The following is a 22369-nucleotide window of genomic DNA, read 5'->3' on the forward strand; positions in this document are numbered from 1 at the left end:
CGTGTCTCATCATGAATGAATGCACCAGTGTGGCATCTTTTGGTGAGGACGTGGCTTAGCGGCAGAGAGCCCACGGTATTCCATCATAGGCACTTACAAATCCCGTGACTTGGGGCAAGAAGTTTACTCCTCTGAATGTTACTTTCTGTGTCTTTAATATTCAGGATTAAATTCAGGAATTGAATATGAAGTGCCTTACATAAGCTGGTTTTCAATAAGTAATATTTATGATTGTAGCAGTTCCACCACTCTCTTTTCGGTTACATTAGTTTGAGTTCACTCATGAGAGATGGAACAGAAGACTGAGAAGAATGTAAGGCTCGACTCAAATCAGGAGATGGCAACCAGGGCTTAGATGAATGGTATACTCTGGCAACACCCTGTCTCCTTGCTGTTGTCCCAAGTCTGGAATGACTTCAGCATAGGAGACAAGACAGAGATGAAACGAAAGATCTCAGATAAGGCTAAGACAAACTTTAACCTGGAGCTCACATTTTAAAAGGAATATAAGATTTTTATTGTCTTTGTTTAAAAAAAAAATCACAGTCTTTACCTATCCCCACCCCTCACTCTCAATATGCAAAAGGCCAAACATCGAATTCGAAACAGGATTCAAATGAGACTTGATACAGAGCTGGGGAAACAGTTTTAACTGTAGAGCCTTGAATTTAATCTAAACAGAGTATCTATACTTCTCTTTTCAATGATTTTTTCCCTGAGGCTTCTCTGTGGGTTTTTTTTTTTCCTTCACAGTTTAATGAATTTCATATTGCTTAAAAGAAAACCCTTTATATCTGTCTTGCACTGAATTTACAAAAATCATTAAAGCTGCAAGAATTTGCTTCATTTTCAAAGTTTGCAAAACTCCACTTACATTCCCGTGTTATTCTTACACCAAGGTCATTGTCTTCTCCTACTACTCAGAGGACAGTAGTAGGTCAAGGGATTTTTTTTTAGCCTCTATACAAACTGATTTGGCTTCTCAGCAGCCAAATTACACATTCACCAAGAATCTCATTTTTAGTCACTTTTCTGAGCTTATGTAGAAAACCATTCTCTCCTTTCTCCTTCTCCCCCCCCCCCCCCCCGCCCACATACACTCCAGGTCCATTATTGGGTTTTGGGGATTCTGAAAATAGAAGCATGGTCTCTATTTAATTAGATGTGGGGTCATGTAAATTACAGCCTCTATGAAATGATTGCTACTGCTGTATAGAGCATCTCATGTGAAACACAGGGAAAGCAATAGAGCGATTTTACATGGATGTATGCAATTGGTATGATTTTTAGAAAATTATTTATTTTGAAGAGTGATAAAGGAAAGCTACATTTGGTTACTATCAAGGCACAACACTGGCGATATCTTGGAGAAGGGGAGTGGAGGGAATGGGCATTTGTATCAGAAACTTTCAAAATTCTTCTCCAAGGAGCCCTTTTATTCTGCCCTCTGAATCCTACCTTTCTTAAAAATAACTACTTCGTCTATCAAAACACCTTTATTAAGCAATAAATAATTCAATGTGGTTTCTTTTTCCTTAAAGGAAAACATACATGAAGAGACTTCAGAGTTTTAGCTTTAGGGGGCCATGGCTGCCACCTAGAATTAGCAGATTTCCCCCTACAAGTATTACAGTTGGCATTTTAGTTAGCTCATCTGGTCTCACATTGGGTAAATGAACAATTCTCTTTCGGCTTCCTGTAGTAGTAAAAAGTGCTGCTGGCTCCATAGTTTCTCTTGAAAAGCCCTAGAGGTCAGCAATCCCTGGTGGGAAACTGCTGTCTTAAAAGGCAAGGAGGTGACTTCAGAAAAGAACAGGAAAAATATAGATAGCATCATGTTCCTAACTAAGGAGAATACTATTCCACGATTCCGCCAACTGCTGATCATGTAGACCATACTTGCCCTCGGGGAACGTCTCCCTGAGATGGCCTTGACATTTGGCCATCTGACTTTATCACTGTCCAGACTCCAGATTCGGTCACATTGCTCCCATTTTATCATTGTGTTGTAGTCATAATCTGTGTTCTGTCCCTTAATGTCATACCTTAAATGTTTTCCTAGATTACTTCTTCACTTATTTCTTTTCCTCCATTCCAATTCCTTCACTGTATCTTTTAGCTTTCTACCATAATCTTCTATCTTGCCCGTCTTCAGGGTCATGTTTCTTCTCCCAAGTGTGAGAATTAACTTTCTCTTCCTAATAGCTCTATTTAATGTTTCATATTTAACTTTTCCATTTTAGAGGTAACTCTCACTGATTTCTGTTACTCTTGAAAATGTCTATGAACCAACATTTATATTTTAACATGGTGTTGTTTTTTCCACAATCATAATAAAATAGATTAAAAGCCTCTAGAGGCCTGGCTAAAATGTTAATATGCTGCAATATTATGTCTGTGTCCAAGGAGGATCATTGTTCTACAAGGTCACCGAGAGAAGAGGGGCCCTGAGCAGCCTCTGCCACTATGTGGAGTGAATAGCAAGCATTTTAGCTCTTAAAGTCTGCAAACGTCACAACTCCAGTGGCTCTGATTAGATCACCTGCTTTTCAAGAGGAAACAAAGAACTATTTTGGATAGTTTTAATGATTGGGTTATTTAATTCACCTCCATTCCTCATAAAATTTTCCCTGACATCAACAGTTATTTGGTGAATAGAATGACATCCCTGTCACCTAAAATATCATTATTTATAAATGGGTAATTAACAGTCCTGTGAGTGAGCCTCCACATAAGGCATGACTCTTGTTTGCCATTTATATATCTTTAGCTCAACTCAGTATACTATATAGAGTCTGAGATTTTGGTCCAAATTTCCTGGGTTCAAATCCTAACTCTGCCACTTATTCGCTGTGTGACCCTAGGCAAGTTACTTAACTTCTCTGTGTCTTAGTTTCTTCATCTGTAAGATGAATATATTAGTAACACCTCCATCACATGGTTGTTGTGAAAATTAAATAAGTTAAAATGCAAAGCACCTGACACTGAGTGAGTGGTCAATAAATGTTACTGTAGCTGTAAGAACCTACAGACTAGTTGGTGGAAAGGGTAAAAGATGACCAAAAAAATTTGACCTAAACAAAGACAGATTTTGAAATACATAGTGCTTTCTAAACTTCCAACATTAAGAAAATCAAGCATTTTTACCTCCACATTTCTCCCATTCTATTATCTATCTGGGAATAGTAAAAATAAAGTATATACCTTTAAATCCTTAAGGGTTAGGCCTGTGCATGGAAAACTAAACAAATGTTTCAGGTAACATTTTTACTGGAAGCATAAAAGAAGCTATAAAAGACAGTTTAAAGTTTCAGGTATCTACATCATTATGTGCATGTGTGTATGAAAGTGATGCATGCACGTGTGTGTGTGTGTGTGTGTGTGTGTGTGTGTGTGTGTGTGTGTTTGAAATTGTGTATATGAGCCTTACCTCAAAGGCCAAAATCAAAGGAAATGAGGAAAACCAGGGATATAAAAAAGTGACATAATTGTTAAAAACTAGTGAAAACACAAAATATTTTTATAAAAAATGAAAGAAAGTGAACCAGGAACATTTTAGCTTACTCTAACAATATTTGGTCCACAGCAATTTCATGAAGTTCAAGTATAAAATTAATAGATGAATTTAATAGAAATGTAATTTCAGTCCAATCATGGCAAAAAACAAGTGTGAAAAATACTAATGAAAAGAGATTTGCTATTTTAAGATTGAGATTTTCAATGCTCAAATATCTCTATTCAAAGAAGATATTTTAAATTATAGGCTAGCACTATTGGATAATCATCTCTGATGAACAGTATTTTCAGAAATACAAAACATCACTAATATCTAGCAAGTGATTAAATAAAAACTTTTTTTTCCTTTCTTTTTTTTTTTATAGTTAATGATATATAGTCAAAGCAAAGTACCATATAGTTTATTTAAAGGGGCATCTGTTTTGAATTTATTTTTATTTATTATTATTATTTTTTTTAAATTAAAGTTTATTGGGGTACAATTGTTAGTAAAGTTACATAGATTTCAGGGGCATCTTTATATCAATATTTTTCATTATTGACAACCCTTAGTTAAAAATCATAGGCTTAGTTAAAAATCATTGGAGATAAACAAGAGTGATTAGATGAAATGCCTAAAATGACTTTCACATATGTAAATGACAACAAAATAATTTAAATAGGTTATATCTTTGCTTTGTTAAATATAGACAATTTAGATGGAATTTGAAAATTCTGAAGGTGTAGGGCCTCATGGAATTCCAGATAGGATTCGTTTTAGAGCCTTGGTTCTCTTTGTTAACATCCCAGCTATTCTTGCAGTGCTGAGGAGGGTGATCCAAGAATATGGTATCCAGTGTCCTTTCCCACTAACTCTATTTCTCAAAAGGTCTATACTCTTTGATAGAGCCAAATATACAAGCCAAGTATCCTTCATGTAACAGAAACTATGAGAATGGTTGCTCCTACCTGTTGTCTTTCTGCCATCAATAAATAACTTTCACACAATTTCATTTCTATTTTGTTTTGATACGATTATCATTGCCATAACACCCAATCTGTGTTCATACATAACTGGGCACACAGTTGATCATTTATTCTATTCCATTTCTTATAATAACCATGGAAACCCAGACTAAATTCTCTTTTAGAGTCTAGAGGTCAGGAAAATTGATGCTTAATATTTTTATGGTGATGATCAAGAGTATTTCATATAATTATGCAAAATGGCAATCTGGCCCTAAGGTATTTCATTTCCAGACAACCTTCATTTAATGGCAGAAGGAGAATAGTCTCCAAATCCAACTTACTATACAATGCCAATCTTATGTTACTTATAATAATAATAACATAAAAATATTCCTAGGATAATTATGGAGCAATAGAAAATTTCCTTTGCTGATAATGGATAAAAATTAAACAAACAAACAAAAAAATTGCCAACTTAGACTGCCCTAACTTATTAAAATCTAGCTTTTTACTTTGAAGCTCAAACTGCTTTAATATAACCTGTAAGTACATGTTTTAAAGAATCCCCCATACATTACTTACTTGTTTAAGCTTCTTTAGATCTTCATCAAGTTCTAAGTTGTCCAAAATAACAGCAACAAACAAACTCAGGAGGATCTATAAAACGGTTAAATAACAATGAAAAAACCCACATGCTGTAAGTATCAAAATATTATATATAGATATAAAATATCTACCTAAAATACATACCATATAGAAAGCATTAAATGAAAAATCAACATGTAGTTGTGTAGGTATTATAAGGTATTTATCACAAATACATTGAGGGAAATGCATATGTTAACTGAAATAAATATAAAATATTAATTTGCTTATGGAGGCAATTTAAAATGGGAATTAAAGAAACTTTTCTTATAACTCAATAATCCTACTTCTGAGACCATAACCAAAAAAAAAAAAAAAAAAATCTGAAGTACTGATGAAAAGTATTTTATACAAAGGTGCTTGGTAAAGTTATTTGCAATAATGAAATACTGGAAATAATATATAATCTCATATAAATAGTTGATACAGTTATAGAGATCTCTATTATAAAATTCATGCAGCCATTAAAAAGTCCCATTGTGATAGCTAGTCTCACAGAAGTTCCCCTGGTGTTCACACTTTTGTGAGTCCCTGGTCTTCACATTCTTATGAGTCCCCTGCCACGATGAATATGGCTGGTCTGTGTAACCAATACGTTACGGAAATGATTGTGTGTGACTTGTGAGGTTAGGTGATAAGAGACATTGTGGCTTTCACCTTGCTCTCTCTTGCATCACCCACTCTGGAGGAAACCGGGTGCCATGTCACAAGGACACTCGAGAGACCCTATGGAGAGCCCATGTAGTGAGGAACTAAGGCCTCCTGCCAAAAGCCACGTGAGAGACTCATCTTAGAAGTGGACCCTCCAGCCCTACTAAAGCCTTCAGGTAACTAGGTAACTGCAATTCCAGCTAACATCTTGACTGGAAACTCATCAGACACTGAAATAGAAACACTGTCCCAGACCTGTAGCTAAACCTGTCCCAGATTCCAGACCCCCAGAAACTGCATGAGATAATGTTTATTGTGGTGTAAGCTCTTAAGTTGTCCATAATGTGTTATGTAACAATAGGTGACTAATGCACTCATGAATTTTAATTGGTATTGAAAAAATGCTTATATTTACAATATTAAATGAGAGTATATGTGTTAGAAGTGCAAAAAGGAATAGAGAAAATGCTAGGAGATTCTTTAGAAATGTTAATGGTGTCTGTCTGTGAAAAATGGATTTTTTCTCCTTTTCTTTGTATTTCACCATATTTCCCAAATTAAAAACAAACAAACAAAAAAAGGCATTGCTTCTTTTGGAATGGGTAAATAAGGTAAAAGAAAGAAAACAGCAAAAATGTAGAATTTAAAAATATTTTAATTTCTAGTCCCTTTTTAATTTTGAATTCTCTAAAGTTCCACATTCGTATAGATTATAAATTAGGATATATTATCACTCCTAATTTATATTTTTCCTTTCAATTTCCCTCTTAACAAATTATTCCCATTTGTTAATGTTAGATGGTTAAGCATGGAGGTAAGAAAACTGAGGCAATTTAGTCATGACTTTTAAGTACCAGAGAGATTATTATGCAGAAGTTAATGGCTAGCTCTTTTCCAAATGTAATGAGTATTTAACAAGGGGAAAAAAAGCCTCCAAATATTATTAAAATTAACAGAATATGCTTGGCTTCGGACAAGTGCCAGTACCCTTCCTTTTTATAGTAATGTCCTTTGCAATCCTATCAGAATTTAAAGAAGATACAGAATGGTCTAGACCATAGATTTTTACTGATGTCACCACGTCTGCCACACCATGGGCACCAATATAGTTATGCTTACTGTAAACCAGACATCATTCCAAACAAGACATTTTATAGTTCACTCTGAGTTTAGCCCCCTTCCCATGACCTTGATGTTGACCTTGATGTTATCATCCAAAGTAACGTCAGAGGAGGAGTCTACCTTGCCTGGCAACCTCACTCCAGATTCAGGGACGTCCAACTGAGTGCCTCCTGCTGCGAATACGAGCTGTCTCACACCACTTCTATCACTCATTGACATTTGAGCAGGCACTGCTCTGTGTCCTACTTTAACCAGTTGTCCTATCTTCCCAGTGAAAGGGCTAACAAAAATTCTAAAAAACAATAATAGTTCATTTTCCTTGATGAAAAAAGGGAAAGCAACTGTTCCCCTCTATTTCCTTAGAGCATTTCCTTAGAAAACTTGTCTTTGCATTTCCTTAGAAAACTCTGTCCCTTTGAGATGTATATAAATCTTTTTCGAAGCTCTAAATAAGCCTCACCTGTTTCACAATTTAGGAATCGCGCCCTATTTCCTCTTCTCCACGGGAGGGTGGGAGTGTAACTTAGCCACGTGTCTTCACACAGCAACACTACCTACTTGTCACGGAGATATGAGAAGTTTTATTTTTCCCTTTGGATAAAGGCAATTAGCTGCCACAGATGGTCACCCCACTACAAGGTGAATTTAGGGGTAACTATATTTAATAAATGGTGCTGTTGAGTTTTTTTTACTTGAGGACTGGTACTTTTCATCTTGAGAACATGGATGCAATGTGGGGTTATGTATAAAAGTGTGAGTTGCTTTCCGTCTGTGTGATCTCTCAGTGCGTTGCCTGTGATGCCCACTGCAGTCTGGTTTAGTGCTTATTCGATAATAAAACTGTTTTCTTTCTTGTCTACTTTGGTGGAAAGGTTTTCTGGGTTGGCAGGAGATGTTAGTTTTAATTATTTGCCCAACACCAGACAGATGGCCAGATGGCAGGTTACTTAAGGACAGTCAGGTTAGGTTATTCGATTAAATTCGACAAGCAGTTGATTGGACTACATTGATGTGCCAGACACCGCCTGGTCAGGAACATAAACATAATATTGTGCACACTGCAATGAAGTTCACAGTGGACTTAAGCAGATGTAGGCTGGTATGGTGGTAGAAAAGAGCATTGTGGTTTGAGACCTCGGCTAGCAAACAGTCACAAGCTATGTGGCAACCACTAGCCCACTGTGCATTTCAGTGCCCTCATTTGTAAAATATGAACAGCTATAATAATAAAAAATAGCTTAACAGATTGCAGCTACCATATTTTCCTTTAACCCTCCCCCGACAACACTGGTGTGTGGTATAGCCTGTAAGAAAACATGCAGACGTAAACTTAGTTATAGGAAACTAAAATGACTTTCTTGATATTTTTACAAATGAACCTAATTTAGTCCATAAGCCCTCCATTTGTGTTGATGGCTGAAAACTGAATCTTGCTATATCAATCCAATTTAGTTCTTTAAAACTCAGTTACATTTGAATAGATGTTCCTTTTCTTTTTAGGGCTAGTTATTGTCATCGGCACCTCATCCACTGTGGCCATGTGGCGTCTCTGTCACCCACTGAGGCAGTGATGGCGCTTGTTTTGGGAGCTCTGGGCTTTCTCCCTGCTCAGTTTATCACCACCTCAGCTCCTGCAGCAGCTGCTAAGATTTCTGACTCTCAGTCACACACTCTGTTTTAGTTTCCTGAGGCTGCTGTAGCAAATTGTACAAGCTTGGTGGCTTCAAACAACAGAAATGTATTCTATACCAGTTCTGGAGCCTGGAAGCCCAAAATCGAGTTGTCAGCAGGACACGCTCCCTCCGGAGGAGGCTCTAGGGGAGGATCCTTCTTTGTCTCTTCCAGCTTCTAGTGGCCCCAGGGTTCCTTGGCTTGTGGCATCACTCCAATCTCTGCCTCTGACTTCACATGACCTTCTCTTTCTCCCTGTGTCTTGTCCTTATCTATCTCTTAAAAAACCACTTTTTTTGAGGCCCATCTGGATTTAGGCCCACCTGGGTAATCCTATCTCATCTCAAAATCCTTAATTTAATTACATCTGCAAAGACCCTTTTTTTCCAAATAAGGTCACAATCAGAGGTTGTGGAGTTAGGACGTGGGTATATCATTTTGGAGGCCCCAATTTAACCCTCTCTACACTCCATCTGGTCTCTGGCTTGAGATGTTGTTTCTACAATAGTGTTATTGCTACACACTCGTTTTCAACTCCTTGGGAAGTTTGAAGTTCCACCATTCCAGGCCGGAAGTAAGGGAGGCTTGTTCTTGGGGCATCTGTTAGGCCTTCTCTCTACCAAGACCTCGTGCAACTCTGTCCAGGCTGCCTCTTGACCATGTGGGACCCCCAGCAAGGCTATCTCCCACTCAAATTCAGACAAGAAGTTGGTACAAGACAAATACTGAATGTCAAAGCACACCCAAGTTGGTACAAGTACTGCTGTTGCCACTGTGTGTGGCATGTCACCCTCGCACCAAAACACACTTCGTCCACCTCCCTCCTTTCTCCAAAGCTTTCTGCCTCCTTCATGCTCCATCAACCCCGGAAAGCATTATTCTTTCATTTCAGAAAGCAGGAATGTGAAGGAAAATTGTAGTGAGGGCTTGAGGGGGGCTGCACAGTGTGAAGACTAACAACCAGAAACTAAACCCAATCAGAGGATCACACATTTAGTTCTGTGCCATCTGAGCATTTAGATTTCCAAGAGCTGATCTGGGCACATGGGTCCGGGAGCATCTTTTGAATGCTGCTTATTTAAGATGGTGAGGCACTGAATCCAACCAAAATGTGGTACCAAGATATGGAGGTGCCAAAGAGAAGGATGACATCAGCAGGAAGGGAACTGTGAGAAAGCCTTTCTTGGTGGCCTGAGTGAAGACAGGGCTTTGGGAGCATGTGGCTAATTGGGGTCCTGGTGAGCAGTTAAGTAAGGCCAGAGCATGACTGCCAGGGAGGAGGCTGGCGGAGGCTGGAGAGGTCGGATGGGGGTGGACAGTTTGCCTAAATGCCACCAAGGGAGGCTGTAATAATCACAGTGATGACTTTTGCTTCTTCTCTATTAATTTTTTCCTTTCAGATATTTTTTAATGCATGTAATGTAGTTATTTTAAACTGGATCATTGAAATGATAATTAGTGTAAAGTGCAGTTTTATAAAAGGTTATTAAACACATAACATTTTGTTTATTTTTTTAAAGAGTACATTTTATACATTTTTCTCGAAGAAAAGAGAAAAAAGTTACCTCACAGCAAATGACAGAGACAGATGTGGGATGCTAGTTGCACTTTTTACTTTTTATGCAGATAAGAATTTGATTTTCATTGTAGAGAAAAAGCAAGCCTCAAAAAGGAAAAGCTTTGGCTTTGTTAGGAAAAATGCTGAAGGGCCTTTGCAGTTTGAAAGCCCCACATTTACAGAATTGGGACAAGCTGTTGGGAGGGGTTTTGGCAACAAATTTAAGGGTAATATGATGAGACAAGTAAACAGGTCACAGGAGTGGGCTTGTGAGCTGGCAGGGTGGGACAGGCAAAGAGCTAACAGGAGCGAGTTTGTGAGTTATCAGGAATGAGCTTAAAAAGTAACCACTTGGCTATGAACCCCCTGGTTAGCACTGCACCTGCAAGCTGACAAGCACCTTACATCCGTCGTAGGTAGGAACAGAACAGTTCCCAACCACAACGGCAACCCCTTGCAAACTAACAAACACTCATAGATGGGAACAGGACAGTTTTCAGGAGAAGACAATTGTAATGGCAGCCAACCTGACAAGCTGACAAGCTGACAAGCTGACAAGCACCCTATTTCCTGCTTAGAAAAATATAAAACTCGAGCTAAACAGAAACCCACTACAGCTGTCTCCATCAGACTCTGCTCTGGCAAAACTCCTTTTGCCAGTTCCAACTAGAACTCTCTCTCTCTCTCTGTCTGACTTGCAATAAATCTTTTTTTCTTTCCCACTTTGTAGAGTCTTGTGAATGCTTTCACATTTTGCGAATGACCAGGGGTTAATTCTATGCCAATACAAAATATAAGGGGAAGTTTAAAATTTTTTTAAACTATCATTAAACCTAAGTTCTTTCAACAAATACCTTTTCATGTCGGGGTATCACTGCTGAACAAACATGACAACATGATGATAAAATCAGAAACTGTATTTAAAAATATATGTGGAGCTTGAAGTTTCCTGCTGAACTGATTTGGACATGGACTTTTAGTTTGTTCCTTGTCGCCACATTCCTGAAGTGTAGGGCACTGTGATAAGGTGAAGACTTGGCATTCAGGGTGAGAGATGACTGAATTCTGGCTTTGATTGTCTCTTTGGAATGGAAATAGAAGATGCAGGAGAGAGGGTGAGTCTGCAGCTTATTGTCAGGAGGTGAGAATTACTTTGTAGTTCTTTTCTCAGACTCAAATAAGGTAGCAATAAGCACTGTGATAAAGAAATAGAAGTGAAGGGAGGGTGGCAGCTTGCTTTCCATCATTTTTAATTTACACCATCAATGAGATATATTATTTTCCTACAGACCCAGTGCTGTGTGGAATTGAACTGAGAGTGAAGGCTGACTTGGGTGTTGGCCCCTTTCCAACACATGGCATTGAAAGTCATGGGCGTGGGGGACAGATCCTTTCCCTGAAAGTAAGAACCATCCCTCAATTCTCTCTCTCTCTCTCTTTTTTTCTCTTTCATTTGTTCTATTTCTGTAGAAAGCTGAGTTAATGCTCATTAATAATCTGAGCCCATTTCATTGATGTATGAATCTTATTTTCAGTCAATGCTTACCTACAAGTGCCACATGTGCTGTGCCAAAAAGTTTTCTGTAGCCATTAAATGTGATTCACAGGTTTATATTAAAATGTTATTAATGTAATTAAGAATTTTTACAGGGACTTGCCACCTTGAATCAAAGAGCTTCATCATTTGCATGAAACACCTTTATACTTTGCCAATTCTAAATTATGCAACCAACCTACTCTATTTTTTTATTATTTAGATTTATATAATTTTTAAATTTGTAATGTGGCATGGAATACTATGTCACTTTTTTTTTAATGATGTAATTTCAGGGGAATAAAGATCAATGATATATCCTTTCATTTCCTCTTGAGCTTTCTTAAAGCACAGCAGTGTATGCTTTCAAGACAGTGCAGTAGTATTTCATTTGTGCAATGCTTTAAAAAACTTCATGAATATTTTTTCATGAATTGTCTACTTGCCACTTTTAACAGGTCTATAACATTCCATGATATGAATATGGAACACACGTATTTGTTCTACACGTAAAGTACAGCTGATGTAATACATTCACTTCCTTATTTTATGATCAATATTGAAACATTATGAGTCACCAATGTCAATGAAACAGTGAAGAATAACTATTAAAATTTTTCAGGTATCTATTTCTTTATTTCCCTCAGATCATAATGCCCATTCTCAAGATATTTTTAGCATTGACAATGTATTCACTGTGGAAAATGCCACATATCAGGTCTGTGGAAGCCTGGAAATCTTGAAATTTTTATAAATGACATAGCAATATATTGGTGGGATGCTGACCTTCTAGTTAGTGGATTTCAAAGCATCCTTTTCCAAGTTCAATATGGTTCCTGCCCCAGAGTCTTAATAAGTGTTCGGCTACTATAAATCCTTATGACCTCTCTTCTCTTTCTCTCACTCTTTACATGGTCCTGAAAAAGCCAGATTCACCTGAGCTAAAGGTTTGCTAAGTATTCACATGTTTTAAGTTTTATACATTGAACCACAATTAAACTTTTCTTTCATTTAGCCCAAATATATGCCAGCAAAATTGAATAAACTACAGAAATAGTTGTATTTCCTATTATTATTATTTACCCCAATTTTGTTGTGACATGACCATTCTTTCCAACACACTAGGGTTCTCATTCTCTATCTATAACTCACTATTGGCTTATCATGATTCCGAATGCTGAAAGTTATGGTTTATTTTTACAGGAGGGTGGCCTTAACATTTTAGAACAGGTTTCTTGGTTGATAATTTCTGTCTCTGTAACTGCATATCCTATTCTGCATTCTCTAACTCTGCATAGAATCACACCCTGGTCTTATGTACTTTTCCCTTTTCATTTCTTTTCTGAAGTTTACTTTTACTATTTTCTTTTCCTTTTCATATATCTTAAAGATAGCCCTTAGCTGAAATGTCACCTTAACTCTTATTTCTTTCTCTACTATGAACTTTATTAATAATTTCTATTTTTTAAAAACTTACTTCCAAGTATACAATAGAAGTACAGCAGGAATCTGGTCAACACTCTATAATCTTGTGTTTTTTCTTTTCCTTTTTACCATTTATAATCATACTCTCCTAAACCATCTCGCAGGCTGTAGCTGGAAACAATCTCATTTTTATATAGGTCAACAAAAAGTCAAATGTAATCAGAGCAATGTAAAATGGGAAATGTTCAACACAGATGCACTTTTAAATAAATCCTATAAAATCAAGTTATTTAATTTACACGTTGGAAAGCCCATTTTTGTCAACAAAATATGATTATTCTCAGAAAGTTGCCACTACAGAAGCAAAATCAAGAGATTGCTGTGTTAATTTAAGCACTTCAAAGGTAACAAAAAGACTATCCACAATGAATGCTTAATTACATTTTTCTTTTTCAGTATTCACATCACAAGACTTTCCTTTGAAACAATAGTAAAAGGAAAAACAGTGAGAGAAAAAAAAAAAAAGTCTTTTAACTGGTTAAGTCTTCCATAGTCCTTAACCCGTAAATCATTGGCAAAAGTGGGGGAAAAGATTGATTTTACAAGCATCAGACAATTCTACAACCAAGACAGAAATATAGAATACATACCTGTTGGATGAAAGAGACATTTTAAAGGGATAATAGGTAATGGTTATGAATATGCATTGACTATACACTTAAACTTGATTTTCATTGTGAGCTGAAAAATTGGTGTCCCCAGGGGGTGATGGAATAGCTTGCTGTTTTTTTTTGTTGTTGTTTGTTTGTTTTAATTCCAGAACAAACCGCAGTGAAATCTTTTTTTTTTTCTCTTTTTTTGCTACTTGGCACATGCCTGTTCCCTGAAAAGAAATCAGGAACTCACCAGGTTGTGTGGCACCCCTGGGAAGCATGGATAAAAAACAATCAGAGCTTGTATATTTATGTGGACTTTTTTTTTTTCCCATTTGAGTTTAAATGCTTTGTAGTATTTTCCAAAAAGAAACACACAATTTTTTAAAAATGCTCATTTTAATGTAAGTTCAAGCCTAAAGACAGGCTTATGGAATAGAGGTTTGAACTTAGAAATGTTTAGTTTTGAACAAGCTTATTACCTCCATGCACATGTTTATCTGTTGGTCCATAAACTATCTCTGGCTGCTTTACTGCCAACATTTTAAATACTATTTCAAATAAGGTAGAGCTGGTAAGACTGGGCAGCAGATGTGTATTATGTGCACACTGATCACTTAGTAAGCAACGGCATACACTCATGGCTTTTATCATTTCTATTAGTAGGCCTTGTATCACAGATTTTGTTTGTTGGTTTGTTTGTGTTTACTAGTTCTATTTCTGCACTAGTTGTAGGCCCAAAGAGGACAGGGATTAAGCTCTTTCTCACTTCGGTCAGGATGTTGGTTAGTACTTACACAAAGTAGCTGAGATTCAGTAAAATGGTGCCGAATCAAATTAAGCTAACTCTATAGAGCCCATTATAATGATGGTCACTCTGAGGATAAATAAGAGGAGAAAAACAACTGCTGATCATGCGTTAAGCAAAATCTGGGAAGTGACTTTGGTCCCCAGACATTTTGAGTAGTATAGAAGTAACCCTCTCAGCTTTAATTTAGTTATAGAGTGTTTTCTTTAACTGAATTAATTAGTCCTCATTTTTAAAAATATAAATTTAAAAATCTGAATAGTTTTTGCTTTAGGCATCATAATCAGAGAAATCCATTAAATATCTTTAGGCTTTAAAAATTTCACGTAAATGTGGTGGAAGAAAATCAATTTGAGTTTTATTTAAACAGTGTATTTCGTCTAACTTATAGTACACATAAACAGTAAATTGAGATGCCTTAAAGACCTAAAGGCAAAAGGCAAAAAGTTAAACAATGAGAAGAAGATAGAGGAGAATATATTTATTACCTGAGGGTGGGAAGGAATTAGTTAAGCACCAGTCCAAAATAAATATTGACCAAAGGTGAGTAACTCATAGTTTTGATCATGTCAAAGTGTAATATCAAAAGACATTACAGATAAATCAGAATAACAAAATACTACCTCAGAGAGGACATTTATGTCATAGTCAAGGGACTAATAGCCAGAAGGTAACAAATGAATTTAAAAAAGACAAAGTAGACTTTAGAAAAATAGGTAAAGCATATGATCAGGCGAGTCATAAAGAAGATGGCCAATAAACATATGAAGACGTGCTCCCTTATTAATAATTATGGAAATGGAAAAATGCAAGTTAAGGCAAAGCGAAACCACCATTCAATTCATAAGATTGTTAAAATCTTAAAAGTCTAACAATATCAACCAGAGATCAGACTGTAAGAACACAGGAATTCTCAACCATTTGGGAGGGTAAATTAGTGCACCGTGCCTACAGAGCCGAGGTCCGCACATGACAGATCTAGACAGTAGATATTTTAGGTTTTGAGGACCAGGAGGCAACATCTAGGATATTATACAGGAACTTACACAATCGTTCAAAAATGCACAAACAAGTCCTAGGTCACAGGCTATATAAATAAAACCTGTAAACCCGATTGTGTATGTATACTCAAACCCGCGCTACACTTGGCCAGAATCCAGGATCCCGGATTCTGCTTTCTGACATATATTCTAGAGAAACTCTCACACAAACGGATACAGTGCACACACATATTAGTTGTAACAATGTAAGAGTAAAACACTGGAAAACAACCTAAATATCCACTAGGAAATGAACTGCTAAACAAATATGGTATACTCAGTCATATTTCATATATTCACAATTATATATATTAATGACCTAATGAGCTTTATGTGCATTAAGGTAAAAAGATTTCAAAATATTTGGTGAAAAACTTAACAGGATATGTGTAGAGTTTGATACTCTTTATTCTGAAAATTGCTGCTACTAATGATTTGTAAAGAGGGAAACACATGATCAAATATAACTTGGTCTCAGCATGATATATGGAGATAATAGTGAGAAATGTGCACTCTGGACACTTCCCCAGGGATGGCCAGCAGTGCATTGGAGCAGTGTTCCTCAAACTAAAAAATTAATAGTAATGTTTAACATTAATGGTATAAAATGTTTGTAGATAATCATCTTAAAATAATCATATATTTTTAATAGATACATATGTGTGGGAAACTACTGCATTTCATTGATTTTAACATCTACATTTATTTTCTCATTTTAACAACTGTGAAATTGAGATACACCTTATCATCCATGTGTATAGTTTAGTTGTTGGTATTTTTTGTTACTGTTACACAGAATAAGAGTCTTCTTATAGTTAATAGTATATTGAATTTAATGAAATGTCATTTAAAACTGGAAGAGGGATTCACACCCATTTCATCATAGTCACTGTCTGGGAGAAGGGATGTGGGGGAAAAAAGAAGAAGGGAGACAGGAACTTGGTCCAGGAATAATCATTATTCACACCGATCAATAATATTTTATATCTATAAATTATAAATAGCTGAACTAACATAAAAACATTTAGCATTTATTAATATACAGCTTCAAATGCACACACCATCTTACTTAACATAAAGGAACTAACTTGGTGTTGGTGATACCTACGAGAATCCTCTTATTTCATGGCTAAACCATCCCCCCAAATACAATCTCAACTCCCATGGAGATGGCAACCTTGGATGCTCGGTGTGGGGCATCATTATTTTCAGTTTCCTATATAACATGACAGAGATTAGGGAAGTTGTCTGCTTCTTCCAGTCACACATCTAGTGGGCAGCAGAACTAGAACCCGTCTCTACATTGTGAACTCCGAGTCCATGCTCTTGTTCTCCACTATATTTACCAGACTGTCCTCACTGACTTTTAAATTCTCAATTGCTTTACAGAGTTTTTAAAGAAAATTACAAATAAAAGAACAAACAATTTCAATACTCAGTTTTAACTAAAAACTACTTTTTGGAAATCACAATAAAAACGATAGTAAAAGTTTTGAGCAGATACTTAAATCAGTAGAATGAAGGGATGAAATTAGATATGTGTTTTCAAGCTGTGCTCTGTGAATTCCTGAAGGCTCAGGTGAAAGAAACCTCAGGAGGCCTTGGGAGTGCTCCAGTGTTCCACAGTTATGGCCATATTTTTGGCCCAATAAGGAAAATTCAGACTGCCCAAGAAGTCTGTGTATCAGATTTAATATAATATTTCATTATATTAGCAATCCCTGCAGAAGTTCACTTAAAAAAAATTCACTTTGCTAAATAATTTACTAGGCGAGATAGTTTTTCTTTCTGCTTTTATACTGTGTGAGTCTCTGACTTAAGGATCAAGTCTATATCCGTGTGTAAAAAATTTGCAATGAGGATAGCAAATAATTATATTGTTTTAATAGAAAAACAATTGGATAGATTATCCCCATACATTGATGATTTCAATCATATTTATCTTGCATTTAACCTGTAATCAATACATACTCTCCAAGCTATTCCTAGCTTTGAAGGAACTTAAATACATAGTAGATGTTTACTAAACATTAGTTGAATTCATGAGTGAGTTAGTGAATGAATGAATAATAAATGAATGAACAACAGACACAGACTTAACGGTCCTGGAATGGAGGATGCAAGGACCTCAGGGCCACCTGTCCCGTAAACACCAGCACAGTCAGATTTGGCTCTGGAAGACAGGCCTCCATTTCCACTACTCAATCTTCTTTCCTTTCGTGAATATTTTTACTTACCCCATATAAAAAAATGCCAAAACTATTTCTTTGGGGTTCTACTGTTTGAACCCAAGGCTTTATACCATGTAACACTATATCCTATATACTTTTTGATGAACATGTTTTTGTTTTGAAAGTCTTTGCCTATAGCAAATGCAACCTCTAATTTAACATCTAGTTTCTCAAGCACTTATTTGATTCATAGATATTTGGAATTGGAAGGGACCTTACAACTCATCTGCAATTTATTTTATTTTAGTGACTCTTGTTGCAGAGGTTTGAAAATGTCTTGGGCAGACATTTTCAGTGACAATGGTAAGCTTCATAATCTAGGGAAGCAGCAACAAAACCACGGGCTTTGAGACCAGGAAGACCTGGGAATGTTCTGACATTTACACTATGTAACATTGGGAAAACTACTTAACTCTTCTGAGCCTCAGTTTCATCATCTGTAACATGGGACTATTATCTAACTTGGTTATTCTTAGTATTAGGAATAAAGTTGTAAAACATTTTGCCTCTTAGTAAAAGTAACAGTTGTTTTTATTTCATGTGTTCCTAATAAAGGGTAATATTTTGGTTCCTTAACTTGGAACTTTTAACATAAGAGTAGAGCTTACGTTTCCTTCTTAAATGTGCACAAATCTATTACATAGAAACGTATATTTGACATTAGAAAGACCTGAGAATTATATATCTTAGCATGTCATAGGCTGCATTTCATAATTTTTTTTCTTTCTTCTTAATGGAAATAATATCGAAGAGAAAACTGTGACAGAAGTCAATTATTCAGTTTTTATTGTGCTTTTACAATATTTGCAGCTATACATTTTATTTTTTTCTCATGTGTTTGTTTCAGTCGCACATAGCATGAAAACACTGAGCTGGTTTCTAATTAACTGACTGCACCCTGAGGTCTCCAGCTTCCATCTTCAGTTTAATTACAGCTGAGAAGAAGAAGTGAAATTGAAGAGAGTGTCTCTCCATGATTAAAAGAAAACAATAATGTAGTTCTGGTTTGATCCTTAGATCATCTGGGGTGTGAATGCCTAGAGATAATTAAATTGCTATGCTAATGTGAGATTTCTATTTTGTTTTGTCTTGTTTTCCCTCATGCAAACACCTGTACCTGATGTACACAACATCTTACCTACATCTGAAATCAGTTCAAGGAGTTCTCTGATTCATAGAAATTTAGAATGGAAGGGACATCATACAACTATAGTGGTTTCCTGGCTTTCATTCTGAAATTGAAAATAGGCCAAAAATCTGTTGGTGCTCATCCCGTTATGAATTCCCAGATATAACTGAAAAAAAGTGCTAAACTCACCAGAGTGGCAAAGAGATGGTAGAGAATGAAATAGATGGCAACCACGGGTGCCCACATGTGTCCCACAGCATTTAGAGTTTGGTCCATTACGTCTACCCATCCTTCCTGGGTAAGGATCTGGAACATGGACATGAATGCCTACAGAGGAAAAGAATGAAGGTATTAAGCAACAGCTTTAGGCTGGCATGCAATTTAAAATTAGCATAAGGTGTTTGACGACTTTGATCTTTATATTATTGATTTTTATCTGATTGATCAGGGGAAAAACAGCCTTAATTCAACTGGTGGGAAAGGTCTGAGAATGAAAGATTCTAAAAACTTGACATCTAATCATTCAGAAAACTAAAATAATTGACATGAATTAAAATTAGCGTTGTTGGTGGAAAATACTATTGAGAAAATTAGAAAAAAATTCAGGACCTTCGCTTGTTTGCCTTTTTTTCCTCCTCTAAATAAGCTATTTAACATTTCCAACAGATTACTATATAGTTTTTTCCTGCTAAGTGCAACTTATTTTTATAATGCATGACATTTAATTGTCTAGAGGCATATGAGAACAACCTTAATTTTACTTTTATAATAATCATCTATCATGGTATTTGTTATATTAAAAAATGAGACTCTTTAGAAAAGAAATATTTCTAAATGATATTGCCATGCTGAGCAACTTAATAAAGGCAAATACATTTTTCATTATTTTTCTTATTTTCAAGGCAGAGAGTGAAGACCATGGATAAAACCAAAGTGAAAAAATATAGAGCACTCCAATAAAAGCCCGCCAAGCTAAAGGACTCAAAGTCTCTGCAAAGATCTTTGATTAGTTCCATTCTTACATATTTTTCTTATTATTATATGATTACATAGGCATCTCTAACTCACGTATTCCATATACATTAATGATCAATAAAAGATTCTTAATGAGAATTTATGATGCTGTATGGGGAAAGTTGAAATTGGAAGCTAGTTACTCTTTAAAGGCATCTTTATAGGCCTTAATACAATGAAGACTTAAATTGAATTCTCAGGTATCAGGATTCTGAGAAATAAAGCCCAGCATAATACAAAAATGAACTGAGCCCAAGACAAAACTCTGCTATGCTGATTAGGATCTTAGAGCCAAAAGGGATCTTAAAAATAATCTAATCTGACTCTTTTCTTTCTGAAGATAAGGAAAAGGAGTCTAAAGGATGATAGGGTGATCAGCCCAAAGTCACTCTATTAATTTGTGGCACTAACAGAAGTATTAGTCAGGCATTCTGACTCTAAAGTAAGTACTTTTCCAAGTATTGCTTCCTGTGTTCAGTGATGTCTTGAATCACTATTTCCCAGGCAGTAAGCTCTCTCCTTTCCTAGAGATAATTAACTTTTTTGGAAGTAAGGCATTCGACCCAGCAATCCCTCTCCTGGGTAACTACCTAAAAAATCTGAAAACATTTATCCATAAAGACAAATGTGTTCCAATGTTCATTGCAGTTTTATTTACGGTGGCCAAGACATGGAAACAACCAAAATGTCCTTCGATAGATGAATGGATAAAGAAGTGGTATATATACACAATGGAATACTATTTGGCATAAGAAAAGATGATATAGGAACATTTGTGACAACATGGATGGATCTTGAGATTATAATGCTAAGCGAAATAAGTCAGACAGAAAAAGTAGAGAACCATATGATTTCACTGATATGTAGTATATAAATCGAAAACAACAAAAGAACAAGACAAACAACTGAAAGAACAAAAACTCATAGACATAGACAATAATTTAGGGGTTACCAGAGGGTAAGGGTAAGGAGGGAGGGGGGAGAGGGGCTCTAGAAGAGGGTAAATGGGGTCTAATATATGTTGATGGAAAGAGAACTGACTCTGGGTGGTGAACACACAATGTGAGATATAGATAACGTATTACAAAATTGTACACCTGAAATCTATGTAACTTTACTAACAATTGTCGCCCCAATAAACTTTAATTTAAAGAATAAAAAAAGAAGTAAGGCATTCAATGCCCAACACATAGTGGACCCATTTGAAAAAAGGAGCGAATACTCTTTTTTTTTTTTTAATTAAAGTTTATTGGGGATGACAATTGTTAGTAAAGTTACATAGGTTTCAGGTGTACAATTCTGTAATACATCATCTATATCACACATTGTGTGTTCACCACCCAGAGTCAATTCTCTTTCCATCACCATATATTTGACCCTGTTTACCCTTTTCTTTAAATGAATCTTGAAATAGGAGATAAGTTTTTCTACTTCCCTTTGTCCATGTGTAAAAAATCTTAACTTCTTCTTGAGTTAATTTTCCTATAATCTCATTACCCTACAAAGTGTTTTGCTCATAAAAGTATGAAATACATTGCTATTGACACTTGAACTCAGCCAAGGACAAAATAATACTTTCCTTGAAAAGGTGCCTAAGAAAATATTAGCTTTAACTCATCGTAAAAATGCTTCAGAGAATTTTCAACACATCATTTAATCTCGTAAGTGTGCCAGGACTTATCATTGAGGGCAATTATTTTTTCCCTGTATTTTTTTTCCTGTTGAATATTTATTACCTCTAAAGGCAAGGAAAAAAATTCCAAAAGTGATTCATATATATATGTGTGTGTGTGTGTGTGTATATATATATACATATATATATATATATATATATATATATATATATATATATACACACGTTGTTTTATACACACACACACATATATGTATATATGTATATATATATCAGACTGATGTATTTTCTTCAATGGAAATGTCACCTGTGTGAAAGTGCGTGTACATCCCAAAGATTCAATAGCAATGTGGGAAGAATCAAAACACCTACAAGTATAAGAGGAATCTTATTGGACATGGATTTCTTTCTCCAAAAGTAGCAGAAAAGCTTGTGATTAAGCCCACAAGATTTATTTTTGGTACCTAGAGACCAAAAATTCAGGTGTACCTTTCAGCTGCCTTGGGCACAAACCAATTTAATTTGTTTTCATCTACTGCATTATCTTTCATGAACACTCAGCTATTACACATTCAGCAAATGCTCGGGAATGTGGAGCTATGGAACTGTAACCTGTTGCCGTGAGATAAGCAATGTGGGCAAGAACATTGGTGTTATCTTCTACTCTTCTCAGAGTCTTAGAAGAAAAAAAATCTCATTTCTGCATAGCTCAGACACCTGAAAGTTCATATTGTGAGATGCTGTGAACTATACTCGAGAGCAAAGTTTCCTGTTACAATGCAATTTCTGTG

The 22369-nt window shown here is 35.9% G+C and overlaps 1 protein-coding gene across 4 annotated transcripts in view; it reads right to left on the minus strand.

Annotated features, from left to right (window-relative positions):
* NALCN (sodium leak channel, non-selective) overlaps positions 1-22369 on the minus strand; it is a 315292-nt gene that overhangs the window by 106831 nt on the left and 186092 nt on the right. For 3 of the 4 annotated variants that reach the window (XM_033104832.1, XM_033104828.1, XM_033104829.1), the window contains exons 14-15: positions 19121-19258; positions 5047-5121 (exon numbers count right to left, since the gene is read on the minus strand). In XM_033104832.1, the coding sequence (XP_032960723.1) occupies positions 5047-5121; positions 19121-19258 (213 nt within the window). The remainder of the gene's footprint in view (positions 1-5046; positions 5122-19120; positions 19259-22369) is intronic. The other variant, XM_033104830.1, reaches the window with a different exon arrangement.

This window comes from Rhinolophus ferrumequinum, chromosome 4, assembly GCF_004115265.2.
Source record: "Rhinolophus ferrumequinum isolate MPI-CBG mRhiFer1 chromosome 4, mRhiFer1_v1.p, whole genome shotgun sequence".
Taxonomy (NCBI): domain Eukaryota; kingdom Metazoa; phylum Chordata; class Mammalia; order Chiroptera; family Rhinolophidae; genus Rhinolophus; species Rhinolophus ferrumequinum.